At 35.6% G+C, this 16088-nt stretch overlaps 1 protein-coding gene and 1 long non-coding RNA gene across 3 annotated transcripts in view; one reads left to right on the top strand and one right to left on the bottom strand.

Annotated features, from left to right (window-relative positions):
- The window catches only part of LOC135842648 (uncharacterized), a 102082-nt gene extending 99814 nt beyond the window's left edge, over window positions 1-2268 (top strand). Inside the window, exon 4 of the long non-coding RNA XR_010558164.1 lies at window positions 2186-2268. This is a non-coding gene — a long non-coding RNA (uncharacterized LOC135842648). The remainder of the gene's footprint in view (window positions 1-2185) is intronic.
- Window positions 1-16088, bottom strand: part of LOC135842642 (glutamine--fructose-6-phosphate aminotransferase [isomerizing] 2-like) — a 36728-nt gene that overhangs the window by 5584 nt on the left and 15056 nt on the right. The window contains exons 2-6 of one of the 2 annotated variants that reach the window (XM_065360193.1): window positions 9895-10002; window positions 9432-9521; window positions 9020-9333; window positions 5034-5175; window positions 2938-2961 (exon numbers count right to left, since the gene is read on the bottom strand). In XM_065360193.1, coding sequence (XP_065216265.1) covers window positions 2938-2961; window positions 5034-5175; window positions 9020-9333; window positions 9432-9521; window positions 9895-10002 — 678 coding nt within the window. The remainder of the gene's footprint in view (window positions 1-2937; window positions 2962-5033; window positions 5176-9019; window positions 9334-9431; window positions 9522-9894; window positions 10003-16088) is intronic. The other variant, XM_065360194.1, reaches the window with a different exon arrangement.

The raw sequence follows: 16088 nt of genomic DNA, 5'->3' as shown, positions 1-16088 counted from the left end.
TTGATGGAATTTTGTGGGAATTTCGAGTTTCAGAAAACTGCTGGAGGCTCCAAAACTGCTCAGAACGGGTTGAAAACGTTTCCAATCGATTTGGCATGTCGAAACTAGGGTATATCCCAAATTTCAGCTTTCTTGGTCCGTTTGGTGAAATTTTGATTTTTTCCTCATTTTTGGCCTAAATTCGATTTTCAAAAATTCACCAAAAATCGAAAAACGCACTTAAGCACTTGAAATTTTGACAGGTGATAAATTTTTGCATGATCTTTCGATCTACCTTTGTAAAGTATGAAAAATTTCATGCAAGTCCTATGTTGAAATGCAAAAGCTGCGACTTCGGCTGACCTGTCAATCAAAATGGTCGCCATTTTGTAAGTAAGGCCAACTTTTTTTTGGGCAAGTTTGTTTTAAAATGTTCCTTAGGATGTCCCCTTTAAGAAAAAAGTTGTCCAGGAGGATCGGGGGAGGGGGGTTGTAATAACTCCTATTGTCATATGCCGGACTATTCGGTAAAATGATACAAATTAGTCCTGAAATCAACTCTCCCAAACCGAATTTCTTCTTTTCTGGACATTCTGGAGCCTCCAGCCCGATTTTTGATTTTTCAAGAATTTTGAAATTTTTTCGAAGACGTGGAAATTTATTTGGGCGGCTAAAAATCGAGTTGTGGCCTGATCTCGACCTATTTAATGAATTTATTCAAATTTCAGCTGATTTCCTGGAGGACACCTCGAGTGCCCTTTTTTCACCCGAAAGTACTTACTAAGGTGGATCAAAAAAAAAATCTTGGATTTTGACCAAAAACTTCGAGAGGGAGACCACCCCATCGAAAATCTATTTGGGTAGCTGAAATTTTGGTTATGAATGTTTGAGAGTAGTATGCTCTTTCCAAAAATTTCGGCATCGTTAAAATTAGAGGCGGCACCTCGAGGGGTTCTTCTGTTGGTAGCGAAGGATTGAAAATAATTTTTATAGTAAGTAAGTAGTCAAACAAACCGTTTTACAAGATTTTCTTGGGATTCGTTTTATCGAAACATCGAGAAAGAAAAAAATTACGTCCGATACCTGCATTTTTTTTTTTTTTTTTTTGAACGGATCGCGTTATTTAAAATTTATCGAAACGCGAGCAAACATTTACATTTCTGTCTCACGTCGGCGTAATTCCCATCTGTAAAAAAAGTTTTTCACGGCCCTCGTAGCGCCATCTTTTCGCACCGAATTGAGTACTAGCGAAGCTGCCATTGGCGAAAGTTGTTGATGATTTGCAGTTGCCTGTTTGAAATTGTCGCCTTTTTCTCCATTTGTCAGTTGATAGGCAAAGACGGGAAGGTTTTTATCTACATACCTATTTTAGGTTAGGGATGAAAAAAAGTGCGACTTAGCAGGCGATTCGTAACGACTTGCGAAAAGCGTGCGAATTACATTAAGTAAAAAGCCCGCGGCGTAAAAGTCGAATCGAGTGTTTAAAATTTGCTGTCGAAGAAAGTTGGCGATTCTTTCGTGATGTGTAGTGTACACAAGTGCGTTAGCAATTTGGAAATTGACGAGGGGAGCGGGCTAGGGAGGGGAGGTGCGAGCTGCAGCCGCTGTATCTTTTCGGAACTCTGGCAGTAAAATTCAATCCCCGCTGCGCTAATTACATCGTTAGGTTTAAGCTTATAATCAAACTCTCGAAAACAGAGCAGAGAGTTTTCCATGTGTTACAAAAATGATTTAAAAGCTCGCTCCTTCGTGTCGATGCCAATAATATGATCGCAATTTAATTTAAACACACGTTAGAGTGGAAAATCGTGTTCTCTATTAAAATAGCGTACCTACTTACGAAAAAAAAAAAAATTTAAAACCAATACACCTACTCGAAAGTAAGTAAGTATATTTTCGCGAATGGAATTGGGTATACCCACCACGTTCAGAGCCTACTTTTATTGTAAATTTTAACAATGTGAAGTTTCTCAGAATATACGACAGAAATATTATCGACGAATGTCAAACGAATATGACCATCAGGTAGATGCGGGTATCATCATCTAACGTAGGTAAATTCGTGAAGGTATTTATTTACCTTACGCAGAATTTTTCTGCATTCCTTGTTCGGTGCAAAGTGCAATGACCCAGACAATGATATTTCTTAAATCGTAGAACCTGTTTATAAAAATCTAACTCGTGTTTATTTATATCATGTTCACAGATGCCTGGATTGTTTAGCTGATGAACGCTGCACTGTCTACAGCCAAATTGGAAATATCGGACAGGTAAATAATCAAGAAATATACATTTACCTACTACTAATTTAAGCGTATTATGAAAATAGTAGTTCAACATATACATAGACGAAGACACACCATGTTCATCAATTTCCACGAGCTCTTGTTGAAAATCTCTAAAAAATAAATTGAGAAAAACGTTTTGAATAAAATAAAAAAAAAAACAGCTGTAAAGCTTTACAAATTTTAAAATTGAATTTAAATTTCACCAATCGATCTGGTGGATGATGAATTATTTTTTCGTGAAAAAAAATTCATCCGCAGCATCGATGAAGACTTTATGAACATGGTGTAGGTCTATCTAACTATCTATACTCTATAGATTAGATGAATATGAACATATTATACTATACGAGTAAATGAGAAGCTCCCAATGAGAACGACGAACACGAAAGAAAATCATTCTGTAGCGTATTAGGTTGCTAATTAGATCTATGCGATGTTGATACGCGTCTATACATTTATATAAATAATTAAACCATGCACGCGTAAATTACATACGAGTACCTAAAAACCTATACATATAACCCAAACCGAAGCATGCAACATTTCGTTAGTTATAGCACCGTCATTTTATGTAGCATATTTTTGTCTCTCACCAAAATCCCATATTTAAAAAAAAAAAGTGTCTAACACCAGAATTTTTTAGCAAAAAACAAAGGATTTTTTCAAGTACCTGTGAGAGAGTGAGATTCTGCATCTATATTTTTCAGGTCGCAAAACAAATGCAAAAAAACAATAAAAAACAGTCAGAAAAAAATGAAAAAAAAAATGGAAAAAAGACAGACATATAAGTAATACATTGCAAACACACGCTTGTTAAATACGTGAAAATTCCAAAAAAAAAAAAAAAAAGACAACAAACAAAATGATACAAACACACAATGACAAATAAAAACACCTTCTTGGTATGTACACACCATGTGGTAGCAGGAATAGCCGAATTTTCCGTACTTCGTAAAAGGAAAACGACCTTTAATAATTTCCAAAGAGATATCCGAATTTGTGCATTCCAAACTTTGGAGACGCGACGGTTTAAAACGATTCTGAAGCCTGCAGTGGATTTCACGATTTTCCAGGTTCTTGAATAGGTTTCGTAAAAACGACCCCTTGTACAGCTCGACTTTTCATTAACTCGAGTCGTTCTCGATTAGATCAAAAATGTTGATATTTTTCTCCAATTAAATTTTTGAATTTTGCGAAAATTTATCGAAAAATGTGACTCATGTCACGTATATGAAGTTTTGCATTGTGACGTATTTTTAAGCATTTTCGACTTTTTTAGTTCAGCACAGAGTTACCTTTGGTAAAAGTAGATTAATTTATGTCAAATCAGCCCAGTCCCAGTTTGAGATTCAGATTATCCGATCTTGCAGATCTTGCTCAAAAAAATGTTGTTTGTAAGAACCTTTGTACTAGAAAAGATGGAAACGAAGGGAAGGGGGGGTAACCACGGACTCCTGAATTTGTGGGATGGGGAGTGATAATGAAAGAGTAAGTGAGCAGAAGGAGAATAGATTTTAGCACATTTTAGTACTTAGCGATTCAATTTGGTTTTCGGTCACAATGCTATGAATATCGTTCTCCTGCCTACTCGTAAACGGGAAAATTCGGCTAAAAACACACAAACACCTACTCGAAATTCAAGGCGCAGATACAGAAATAGACAAAACAAAATGGAAAATCTGAACGGTGAACACGTACCGTGCGTTTGATTGAAAATCTATCAAAATGTCTCGATGATAGACAAATGTCTCGGGCAAATAAAAGCAACATCGAAACGAGTTACCCACGCGAAGGTGAGCGAGGAAGAATTTTTATTTTTGTGCGGCTTACGCGAAGAATTCACGTTACTTCTGGAGGTGGGTGTTATATTGGTAATGGTAATGTTATGTTTTTAATCTCATAAAAGGGGATTGACCAAGTTTCACTGGTTTCATAAGATGAGGATTGCGATTGCGAAGACTGGGCTGGATATGGGCACTGGGCAAGGAAGGGTGCCACTGACCGTGGTGATGATAAGGTGTAAAATGATACAAACTATTGTCAGTACGACAGCTCATTTTCTCAAGATGGTGGGGATGGCGGTCAGTTTATATTTTTCGATTTGTCTACAGTGTGAATCGTAGATACACTCGTATGTACGAGTATGTACTACGATAATGAGTAAAGTTGGAAAATACTCGGTAGTATCGGCGAACGCAGATGTTCGTGAGGGATATTTTTTCTCGTATAGCGTATAAATGTTTATATGTATTGTATGTATAGTGTAATAAATAGGAAAGAACCACAAGCGTAAAACACACACACCCCACTACGAAAAGAGAAAAAAATAACAATAAAAAAAATTCCACATCGCATTGTATCTCGTGTCCCTGATTCGAAATAAACTCGTAGAAGATACCTTGTTACCTACATAGTGAACAGGCTGTACTTAGACGTACGTCGAGGTATTTTTTTTTTTTTTTACTCGATGAAACGTCGTAAAATTTTCAACTTATGTGTCCTATACGTTTACGTACGTAGTAGATATCTCTACCTATTTACGATTGGCATACAAATACACAATACACATGCTGAAAGTTGGAATAAGTATCAATGAAAATACCGATATTGTGTACTTCACCGTTGACACTCTCGTCTCGGATGCGGTGCAATTTTTTGAACAAACGAAATTATACGTCTCTCATCGAAAACACGGCATCGGCAACACGTAGCATTTGTTGGACGAGAATTAATTTCAACCTGAGTGAAGGCAGATAAGCTACGTACCTTTGCTGTAGAAGACTGGTACGTGATCGGTAGCTAATCTGGTGTTGGTTTTGATACCGACCAGTAGGGGACTTCCTCTTCTTGTAGCGACACATTCTCCCGGGTACAGGTGGCTTTTGAAACATAGCGCGAAAGCTCCTTCCTAAATACAAATAGTAATTACCCAACTTTAGTATGAATTACGAGAGTGGGAGCTAGAATATTGCACTTTACTATAGATCTATTTATAGTTAAATATACTCGTATTCGTACGTACTCGTATTTGCTCTGCGAGGGCAAAGTTTTGTTGGAAAAAAATGCTGAAGTTATTGAACATGAGAATAAGTAGGTATTTTGTGAAATGGGTAATTCTCGACTTTCGATGATTTTTGAACTTTTAGAAAAAATTACGAAAGCCCCCTCCCTCCTCCCTGATGATAGGAATGAATCAGCACTATTTCGCCCACCTCCCTCACCTTTTTCACATGTGCTAAAAAGTAAAAACCACGTTGACTGGAAATTTTGAAATTTCTGTGGTGTACGAAGAGGATGTAGGGCAATCCGTATTTGAAAATAGGCAAAAAGATCGAAAAAATATTTCAAACTGTTATTACTCCGAACTTGAAAGCATCGAAAACCATAATTTTTCACTCAAGTGTTTACCTCGAGCTAAAGTATTTTTGGTATTTTTTTTTCAAATTTTTGAAAGTGGCAGATCAGGGTTCAAAGTCCAAAATATTAATTTTTGAGGGTTTTTTCATTCGTGTTCGATAACATTAAATACCTATAGGAAATATCCATAGCTTATTTGAGACTCTTTTCGTCGGTTTTGCAACCTCCAAGGCTCATACTCGGTTAATTTTCAACTAAACAAGTTACTACATTTTTGATAAAAGCAACTTTTGGTTACTTTTTTGAAATTTTGGTTATTGAAGTTACATTTTTAGAAAATTTACCAAGTCCAATCCAAAAAAAATTGTAAAAACTCGACTGGGAAGGGGCGAGGGTGAATATTCTGGAAGGTAATGAATTTTTTTTTTGAAAGGTAGTGAAAAAGTGATGATTTTTGGTCAACAAGTACAAATTCCTGTAGACACTCTGTTGAAAATTGTGTTTTTTGCAAAACAATTCAAAAATGGTCTCATTTTCTCAAAAATCCCAAAAGTTTTGCTTGTAAAGACCTTGCTTTTTACAGTAATTAACAAAACATCTTGCTCTATAGCAAAATTGCTGAAAAATCTCAAAATAAGGCACTCTAAAGTTCAGCTTTTTTTTCCAAAATTTACAGAAACGCCCCTCTTTTTACCAAAAAATTTGCAAAATAGACCAATTGTTTTTGACAACAATTTTGAAAAAATATCACTTTTTGCTCATAATAAATTGCTCAACTACTCAAGTATTGTTTTTGGCTGAAATTGTTAAAGTCTTTTTTCAACAAAAATTCTCAAGTCTTATTTTTTTGGCCAAAAATTGCTAAAAGTTGTGTTTTTTTGTAGAAGAGACAAGTTCCATAAAGTCCTAGTCCGGCATATGACAATAAGGGTAATTGCACCCCCCCCCCCCCCCCGCCGATCCTCCGGGACAACTTTTTTCTTGAAGGGGACATCCTAAGGAACATTTTAAAGCAAACTTGCCCAAAACAAGTTGGCATTACTTACAAAATGGCGGCCATTTTGATTGGCAGGTCAGCCGAAATCGCAGCTTTTGCGTTTCAACATAGGACTTGCACGAAATTTTTCAACCCTTACAAAGGTAGATCGAAAGATCCTGCAAAAATTTATCACCTGTCAAAATTTCAAGTGCCAAAGTGCGTTTTTTGATTTTTGGAGAATTTTTGAAAATCTAATTTACTTAGGCCAAAAATGAGGGAAAAAATCAAAATTTTACCAAATTGACCAAGAAAGCTGAAATTTGGGATATACCCTATTTTCGACATGCCAAATCGATTGGAAACTGTTTCAAAGCGTTTTGAGCAGTTCTGGAGCCTCCAGCAGATTTTTGAAACTCGAAATTCCCACAAAGTTCCATCAAATTGGAGTTGTAAATCTATAATTTATTCTAAAAACTAATTTCAATACGCTAATACGAAGTACTGCAGGTGAATTTCAAGTCGTTTTGAAGCCTCCAGCGACTTTTCTGAAAATTACTGGAGCCTCCAGTAGATTTTTGAAACTTGAAATTTCCCCAAAATTTCATCAAACTGAGGTGGAAAGTCGAAAAGTCACTGGATGCTCCAAAACGACTTGAAATCCACCAGCAGTCCACTTTGTAGCGTATTGAAATTAGTTTGCAGAATGAATTTCGACTCCCCACCTCAGTTTGATGAAACTGGAGGCTCCAGTAATTTTCAAAAAAGTCGCTGGAGGCTCCAAAACGACTTGAAATTCACCTGCAGTACTTCGTAGCGTATTGAAATTAGTTTTTAGAATAAATTTTAGCTTTACAACTACAATTTGATGGAATTTTGTGGGGATTTCGAGTTTCAAAAATCTGCTGGAGGCTCCAGAACTGCTCAAAACGGGTTGAAACCGTTTCCAATCGATTTGGCACGTCGAAAATAGGGTATATCCCAAATTTCAGCTTTCTTGGTCAATTTGGTAAAATTTTGATTTTTTCCCTCATTTTTGGCCTAACTTAGATTTTCAAAAATTCACAAAAAATCGAAAAACGCACTTTGGCACTTGAAATTTTGACAGGTGATAAATTTTTGCATGATCTTTCGATCTACCTTTGTAAGGGTTGAAGAATTTCGTGCAAGTCCTATGTTGAAACGCAAAAGCTGCGATTTCGGCTGACCTGCCAATCAAAATGGCCGCCATTTTGTAAGTAAGGCCAACTTTTTTTGGGCAAGTTTGCTTTAAAATGTTCCTTAGGATGTCCCCTTCAAGAAAAAAGTTGTCCCGGATGATCGGCGGGGGGGGGGGGGGGTGGTGCAATTACTCTTATTGTCATATGCCGTACTATCTCACTCTTTCCCAAAAATTTGTTCTCATGTGTAGTTTTTTGCCAAAAATTGCTGAAAAAACCTTTTTTTGCTGAATTGCTAAAAGTCCAACTTTTTTCCTGAAATTGCAAAATTTTTACTTTGCCGCCCCAAATGGTCAAAATGAAAAATGATTTTCTCTATCTAAAAGTTGCAAAATCAACTTTTTTGGCACTATATCTAGTTGAATTTTTAGATTTTAATAAAACACGGCAAGTTCTGTTTTTTTCAGTGACTTTTTGTGCATTTAAATGATTTGTCACTTTTTTGATTACTTGAATTATTGTTTTGGGGGGGGGGGGTCAAAATTCTTAATTTTTCTTGACTGTTTAATTCATAATTTGTCAACTTATAACTTCCAATTTTGCAAATGAAAAATTTTTAAAAAATCATTTTTTCCTTCCGTTATTAGTTATGTACATATTTTTAAAAATGAAAGAACCAACGAGTATTTGAAAACGAGTAAGCTGAAAACGTTTTTTTGATGTTCTGTTTTCAAAAGTAATTTTCAGGATTTCTACGTTTTAAAAAATGACTTGTGGTCGATTCCAACTTCCAAGATGCTGTCAAGCGAGACGAAAATGATCACCGACGAATCATCGCTCGAAAGCAGTAGCCATTGGAAGTGAATTTTTGGCAGCTCGTCGAATGTGGAAGAATTTTATACCTTGGAAAGAGAGATGCGTACTTTATAAGAGTGACTTTTATGAATAGATGATCACACGTGTGAACGTGACATCGGCATGCATGACTTTACATATTATTGATGCCGAATAACATTGCATATCGCATACGAGTAGTTAGCACTCGTAGTATAAGCAGTAGTAAGCACCCGGTGGGCACTTTTTTTTGTAGGACAGTTTGGGTGATTGACACGCATCCGCCAGCGCCATTCACACTAGTTGTGAATTTACGGCTTACGCCGAGCAAATACGAGTACAATTCGATAATACATATGTACGATAGTGTACGAGTAATATAAGTTTTAGTTGAATTGACCACGGTTCAAGTACCTACTACTTACCAGTTGTTGTATAACTTGTTCAACAAGTTCTCGAAAACAGTAGGACGGGTGCTGTTTGTAAATATGATGGACTAATTTCGCGATGACTTCGGTATCGGTATCCGATTCGAATTCGTATCCTTTGCGGATGAGAAAAGCTTTAAGTTCCTTGTAATTGGTGACGATTCCGTTGTGAACGACGCAGAACGAATTGTCTGAATCGGAGCGCTGAGGATGCGAGTTCACCTCACTCGGTACTCCGTGAGTAGCCCAACGGGTATGCGCTATTCCAACGTGAAAGGCCACAATGATATCGAAGTTGGTTTTATCCTCATCTACAAAAATAGAAAATCAATTTATAGGTTTCGATTACATCGATGAAAACAAATCGTCAGGGGTTACCCTGACGATTTGTAGTCTGTTCTTCAATTACCTTCGAGAATTTGCTGTTCGAGGGCTGCAACTTTTCCCGATTTCTTAATTATATTTATGTTATGGCCATCGGGTGAATCTAAAGCTAAACCTGTAAAGTATCACAATGAAAATGCTTTTGTTAGTACACTACTTATACGATCGCATTTGTTACGTAAATTGTGAATGCTGTACACATTACGTGTAGATGGGTAACCTAAAGCGAAATAGCTAATGGGTAGGTGTAGGTACTTTTTTTTGGCAAGGTCAACATTGAGAATATTTCCTAGTGAACGTTTGCTCGAGTGAATAGTTTAAACGTTCAAAGGTCGTTTTAGATTTTTCACCGTCATCTTCGAAGTTACTGATCAAGCATTTTGTTTCATCGTTTCGTTCAATCGAGTGAAGTGATGATGTCAAAAAATTGTAAACCACGACCGTTTGCCTAGTCAAAATGAAACCGATTCAAAAGAGATCCAACTTACCCGCAGAATCGTATCCTCTGTATTCAAGTCGTTTCAAACCGGTTACCAACAAATCGAGAATTTCTTTACGACTCTTTGGCATATGATAATTCAAGTAAGCAAAGATTCCTGCAAAAGAAAACAGAAAAGGTCGTTTCAATGCAACCGTCACATCTCAAGTCAAGTACATTATTTAGTAATAGTTTAGCTACAAGCAGGCTGGGTCTTCCCCTCGCGATAATTATATTTCTTACTCGTAATGACAATGGACAATGGTGAATTTATTCATTTTGGGTATCAAATAAGCCTTGCTTTCTGCCAAAAATTGATAAAAATTCTCGCTTTCTAGCAAAATTGCAAAGTCTCGCCTTTTCAGCAAAAGCTGTCAAACTATTTTTTTTTTTTTTCAACAAAATTGGGCGAAAATTGTGTTTTTTTGTCAGTTATGCTGCTTTTTGCTAAAATTGTCATATTCTCGCTGCATATTTTTAAATAAAAACTCTGCTCAAGTTTTTCACCTTTTTTCCCCCAAAAATTATGTACTCTCAATTGCTAAAAATAATGTCATTTTTTCACCAATAATTTTCAAAAAGTCCTGATTTTTGCCAAAATTGCTAAATAAGTTTTGTTTTTTGCAAAGAATTATCAAAAATTCTGATTTTTTTAAAAATCAACCAAGATATTTGATTTTTAGCAACGTTGTTGAAAATTGTGTTTTTTTGAAAAAAAAAATTAAGACTCATTTTTTTCCACAAATTGTCCAAAAGTTGCGTTTTTGGTCATGAAATTGCCCAGAAGCCCTTAATTCTTTCGCTGCTAAAATTGTCAAGTCTCGCTTTTTGCCAATAATTTTTTTTATGCCTGAAATTGCGAAAATTCTCACTTGGCTTCCAAAAATTGTAAAAAATCTTGCATTTTGTAATTGAATGGTTGCAAAATGGTTCACTTCTTTTTTTGGAAACAAATGGCAATGGATCCCAGTAAAAATATTTTTAGCCCTTTCCCCTCCCCCACATGAGAAGCGAAAAACTGACGTGTTAAATGTTGAACCTTCCTTCCTCATCCCTCATAAAAAAATCGAAATGTGTTTGAAAAAATTCTTCCCAAGTCCTACTTTTTCATTTTAAAATCTTGTAAGGCATCTTGCAATTTTTGTGATATTTTCTTGGTTTATTCACGTAATTTTAAACGATTTTGGTGTCGATTTTGACTTTTTCGAAAACATTGAAATTGAACTTTTTTTAGAAATATTTTACACAATCTGGTGTACATTTTAGCTAGTTTTTCATGATTTCAGAAACTTTTAATGATTTTCCAAGTCATTTGCAAATGATGAATTGATGATTTATACCTATAGGGCTACCTCTTGTTCATTTTGCTCATTTTTGATGATTTATGTCATCACTTTTTTCGTCATTTTGAATGATTTCACGTTGATTTTGTTATTTTTCCATCAATACCATGCAATTTTGTTGTATTCAGAGCAATGTTTGTTTGTATATACGTAATTTTGGCGTTATTTAAGCTCCCGTATCGGTATGCTCAAACTGGGTTACTTGCTTGAAGCAGAATCATCCTTTAGTGTGTTTTAATTCTCGAGCGAGGGGAAGGTGAATTAAATACCTGCCATAGTAGGTATCTTACGTAGTAAGATGCAAAAGGAAGAGAAATGTTAAATTGTACGCGCGTTAGACGATGTACGAGTACGTGTCGAGATGAAATCTGCTTTCGACGCGAGTTGTAAGTTTTCACCTAATTAAATACGCAATTTTCTCCATCCTCACCCCTTGCTCAGCTCATTTCCTTTTTTGCTCTAGCCGAGGCGAAGCGAGGCGTATATTCGTCGAAAACTCCAACTATGTACAACATAGATCGTTTGTCGCAACGCAACAACGAGCGACGCACCTACTTGGCGAAAACTTTGCTCACATTTTAAGTCTTTTAAAGATAGAAAGAAAGAAAAAATAATAAACAGAATGAAGCGGCGGCCTAGGTGGTCGAAGCCCGACGGGGCTGCGGTTTTTTTTTTCATTTTTCTTTTGTTTTTTCTTCATTATTCGTGTGTCTTTTATCTCGCAGTGTGCGCTACGTGTACACAGTTACACACCGTGCGAAATTTTTTTCCTCCTGGTTTGAATTGAAGATGGCTCTGGAAGCAGTTATGGTGATTGCGGGGTACGATTCCCTCTGGATATGCTGTTGTTTAGCTCGCTCGCGCTGTTGCTTATACAGCATTACAGTATACTTTACAAATACTCGTATGTAGATTGTAGGTGCTTTGATTTAGACATCATTTTCTCTCACATGAAAATGATGAGATAGACTCGTGTACCTACCTTATGCGCAGGTAGGTACTAGGTTGCAATAAAAACTCAGATGGGGAAAAAAAGTAGATAATCCAACTCGATCGAATTTAACGCTGATTTTAGGCTGCAAAAAGCTTTTTTCGCTTTTATTCGATAAAGATATAGGTACAAAGGTCTTACGATTATGGTTTTGCGGATATACCGGCAGCCAGCAGCCAACAGCCGGCAGTCAGGTAAAATTTTTAATACCCGAGCGGCCAGTTAATTTTTGGTAAAAATTGTATTACGTATTACGTATATACGGCAATTTAATATGATATCGCGCAAGCAAGCGGCCATTTTATCGTTATTTTTAATGTATACCCAGAAGGATATTAGGATATATAAGGATATAAGGATGGAAATTTCCGATCGTTATGATACGCGCGTATCTACACAGTAAATTTTTATAACCGTCTGTTGTGGGCGAACGAACCGGGGCGCGGGGTGCAAATTTACACAATACGAGTAGGTACTATGAGCGTATCGTCACGTGACGTGTATACCTTACGAGTATGTACATTACATTACATATTTCTCTAGATACGTACTGCACTATACATACATATACGAGATATTCCTTATCCTTAGGCTGCGCTGCCACTGCCACTGCCACTGCCACTACTCATCTTATACTCAGAAGCAAAGGGGTGCTAACGGTACTGCAGGAATTTGAAATTAGCTCGCTATCGCCTTTCGTGGTGGGCCGGATTTACTCAATTCTCACATTCTCACGTAGCATCATACTACGAGTACTTAAGTTGCGATTCTTGTTTTTGTCTCAAGTCCAGTGGCAAAATGTAAGTGGACGACGTTTCAAGATAGTATGTAGTAGCTCAAAATTTGGTGTTAGATGAACAATGACCCAAGAATGAGTTTTTCACGCACAGCAGACATTCGTCGAGTCCCATGGGAGATCACAGAAAGAGTTCAAAGGGGAGTTGAATTCGTCATTTTTCAAAATTTTGTTATGTGGTTGTCCTTGGGGTCATTTTTGGGTGTCTAGTGTCTACAGGTGGTGAAAATAGTGAAAAGGTAGTTTTGAAAGTCGATAGTGAATGTAGTGATTTTCACCCATTAGATGCTTAAAACGTAGTGAAAAATGAAAAAAAGTGGAAAGTCCGATTTTCCAACCAAAAAAATGATGAAAAAAATCGATCCGGGGGCGAGGTTGAAAGTATTTTGGAAGGTTGTGATTTTTGGTCAACAAATTCCTGTAGATACGAGTCGTGCACTTCTGTAGTACGCGTCAATTAATGCAGCTAGAGAAAGGCGAAATTTCTTCTGCAATTTGTCACGAATTTTTACCATGCACTAAGATTTTTTGAAACCGTGGTAGAAGAAGAAGAGATGGCTTAAATTTTTTCTGCGATCATTTCTGATGGCTATGCGAAGTACATGTTTATGTAAATGTGGCCATGACTCTGGTTATTAATCGACGAACGACCATTAACGCGAACTGCTGACTGAACTATTTGTGATACGAGTATTCATTGTGTGTTGTGGAAAAGTAGACCAGTATAAAAATAAGAGAATCATTCAAAATTGAAAACCAACTTAGCGTTAGGTTATAATGTCATTTCGCATTCTCAACGTTTTTAAATTACGTAAGTAATCCATTTAGTAAACAAAACGTTCCATGTTTACGGTGTCAATAATGACTGTTTTTCTTTTTCGTTTGCCGCATTTTTATACATTGATTTTATTAATGGAACTAGATTTTATAATTTCTTGTCTCAATTTTCAACGTGCAATGCGACTAAATATTTGTTCAAGGGGCGGAGGTTTCTAAGCGTGCTTGTATTAGATCAATTCGACTAAATTTTGCCAATGAAAATTTTCTCACGAACAAACTGTAAGACTAGGCACAGTACAGACTACAGAGGGAGGAGCAAACGTTGCAAAATTGGTCTAATAGTTGAAATGAATGGTCCGAGATGGAAAAGTAATTATCTCAATCGAGAGTTGAAAATTTCCAAATTCGTATTTTTATAGGAGGGGGGTGGGGGAGGTAGCATAAATTGGCTATAAAAAGAACGCGAAGAAAAATAAAACGACAGAGTACGAAACCGGAATGAAACCAAAATAGATTTAGAACTTCAGAGGAATAAAATAGAAATCAAAACCGAAACTTCTTTTTAAAAAATTACCTGTTTTCAGTTTTCAATTTTTTACAGTTGCCATTTCTTGTCATGTTTTTAGAAAGTTTGTACCTACGTGTAGTACCCAGAAAAACGTTTATTTTATTGTCAAAAAAATGGGATTACAAAATTAAAAAAAAATAAGTTCCAATTTTTTATTTTCATTCTTCACTTGCTTTTTTCAGTTTTAGTTTTTACCTTGGTTTTTTAATTTTTTCAGCTCAAAGTTTTTTGCTATAAATTTGTTTTTTTTTCTTTTCATTTCAGTTGTATTATTTTTTGTCAAAGTCTTGAAAATGGCAGAACTGAAAAAAAATTGAAAATTGAAAAAAAAAAAACAAAGTGAAATGAATAAAAGAAAATAGTAAAAAGAGAAGAAGTGAAAATAAAAATTAAAAATTGAAATATGAAAATTAAAGCTTCGATTTTTTCATTTTCACAATCCAGAATTAAAAAAAAAAACAAAAAAATTTTAGTCGAGTCAATATTTTTTTTTAGTTTTTAATTTTTGTACTTACTTTAGTTTCAGTTCAATTTCGATTATTCAATTTGAAATTTTTCCACTTTCAGTTTTTTAATTTCAGTTCAACTTTTGCTAAAATTTAAAACAATAAAAAAACTGAAAATTGAAAGCTTTTTTTTTTGGGGGGGGGGGGAGGAAGGTATTCGTAATTGCAGGAAACTAAAACTCGAATGTTTTCAGTTTTGCAACGCAGAATAAAATTTCGAGTTTTTTGATTTTTTTCATTTTTTAATTTATGTAGTTCATAAGGTCCCTCGTTCGATTTACGTTTCTCCAATATCTGGAATAGTTCGTTCAAAGCAGCCAGCAGGGTAAGTTTAGTTTGTGAACGAATCGAGGATATGAAGGATAATTTGTTGGATTTGCAATCAATTGAAATCGTATGATCTAAATCATCATTATCATTCACGAACGATTCATTTCACCTTAAATTAGAAGTGCTTAATAGTATCATCGAAGGAGTTGGAAACTTTTCGTTCATTGCTATAACGTAATGAGTTCTGCAGAAAATTCTGTCGTGTCATTGTATTTTCTTTTACTGTTTTTTTTTTTTTTTTTTTTTTTTTGCGAGCGAAAGAAGAGTTAGCTTCGATAGCGCAATTCATATAATAGGCTATAATTTATTTGAAAATGAAAAACAACGGTCGAATCGAAAAAAGAGAGGAAAAAAAGTCGTTCTTTCCCTTTTCTCAATTCTCATCCATTACTCGTCGTCTCATAACGAAATCGTTTCGTTGAAGAAGAAAAAAAAGTCGCAACAACGTTTAGCTGGAAAAAAAATATTTTCGTAAATAAAAATTTCATCTATTTTGTCTGTTTCGTTTTTTCATTTTCAGGAAGCTTTTTTTTTCGTTTACGTTTTTTTTTTTCTGTAGCTTTTCACAAAAACGGTCGCGTGTTCATTATTATTTACTTATATTAAATGGAGGAAAAAGGCGTCTCTCGTCGCCATTATTTGGTCCTACCTATATGTAATAATCTGCGAGTTACACGATCGTATAGCGAAAAGTTAATTCGCTATTTTTAAGTATTCTTGTATTTGTATGTAGCTCTATCTGCTGTAAAGATGTTATTGATGTGTGAGAGCGACTGAGCGATTAGGTCGTCGAGACGCGAGAGGAAAATGTTTTTGTATGGTATATGTACTTTTTATATCTACCTATACAGTGTACAGGTTGAATGAAGAATTTCATATACGATGGTGGC

The sequence above is a fragment of the Planococcus citri genome, chromosome 4, assembly GCF_950023065.1.
Source record: "Planococcus citri chromosome 4, ihPlaCitr1.1, whole genome shotgun sequence".
NCBI classification, from domain to species: Eukaryota; Metazoa; Arthropoda; class Insecta; order Hemiptera; family Pseudococcidae; genus Planococcus; species Planococcus citri.
The sequence above is the reverse complement of the archived record's forward strand: the minus strand, read 5'-3'. Positions and strand labels throughout refer to the sequence as shown.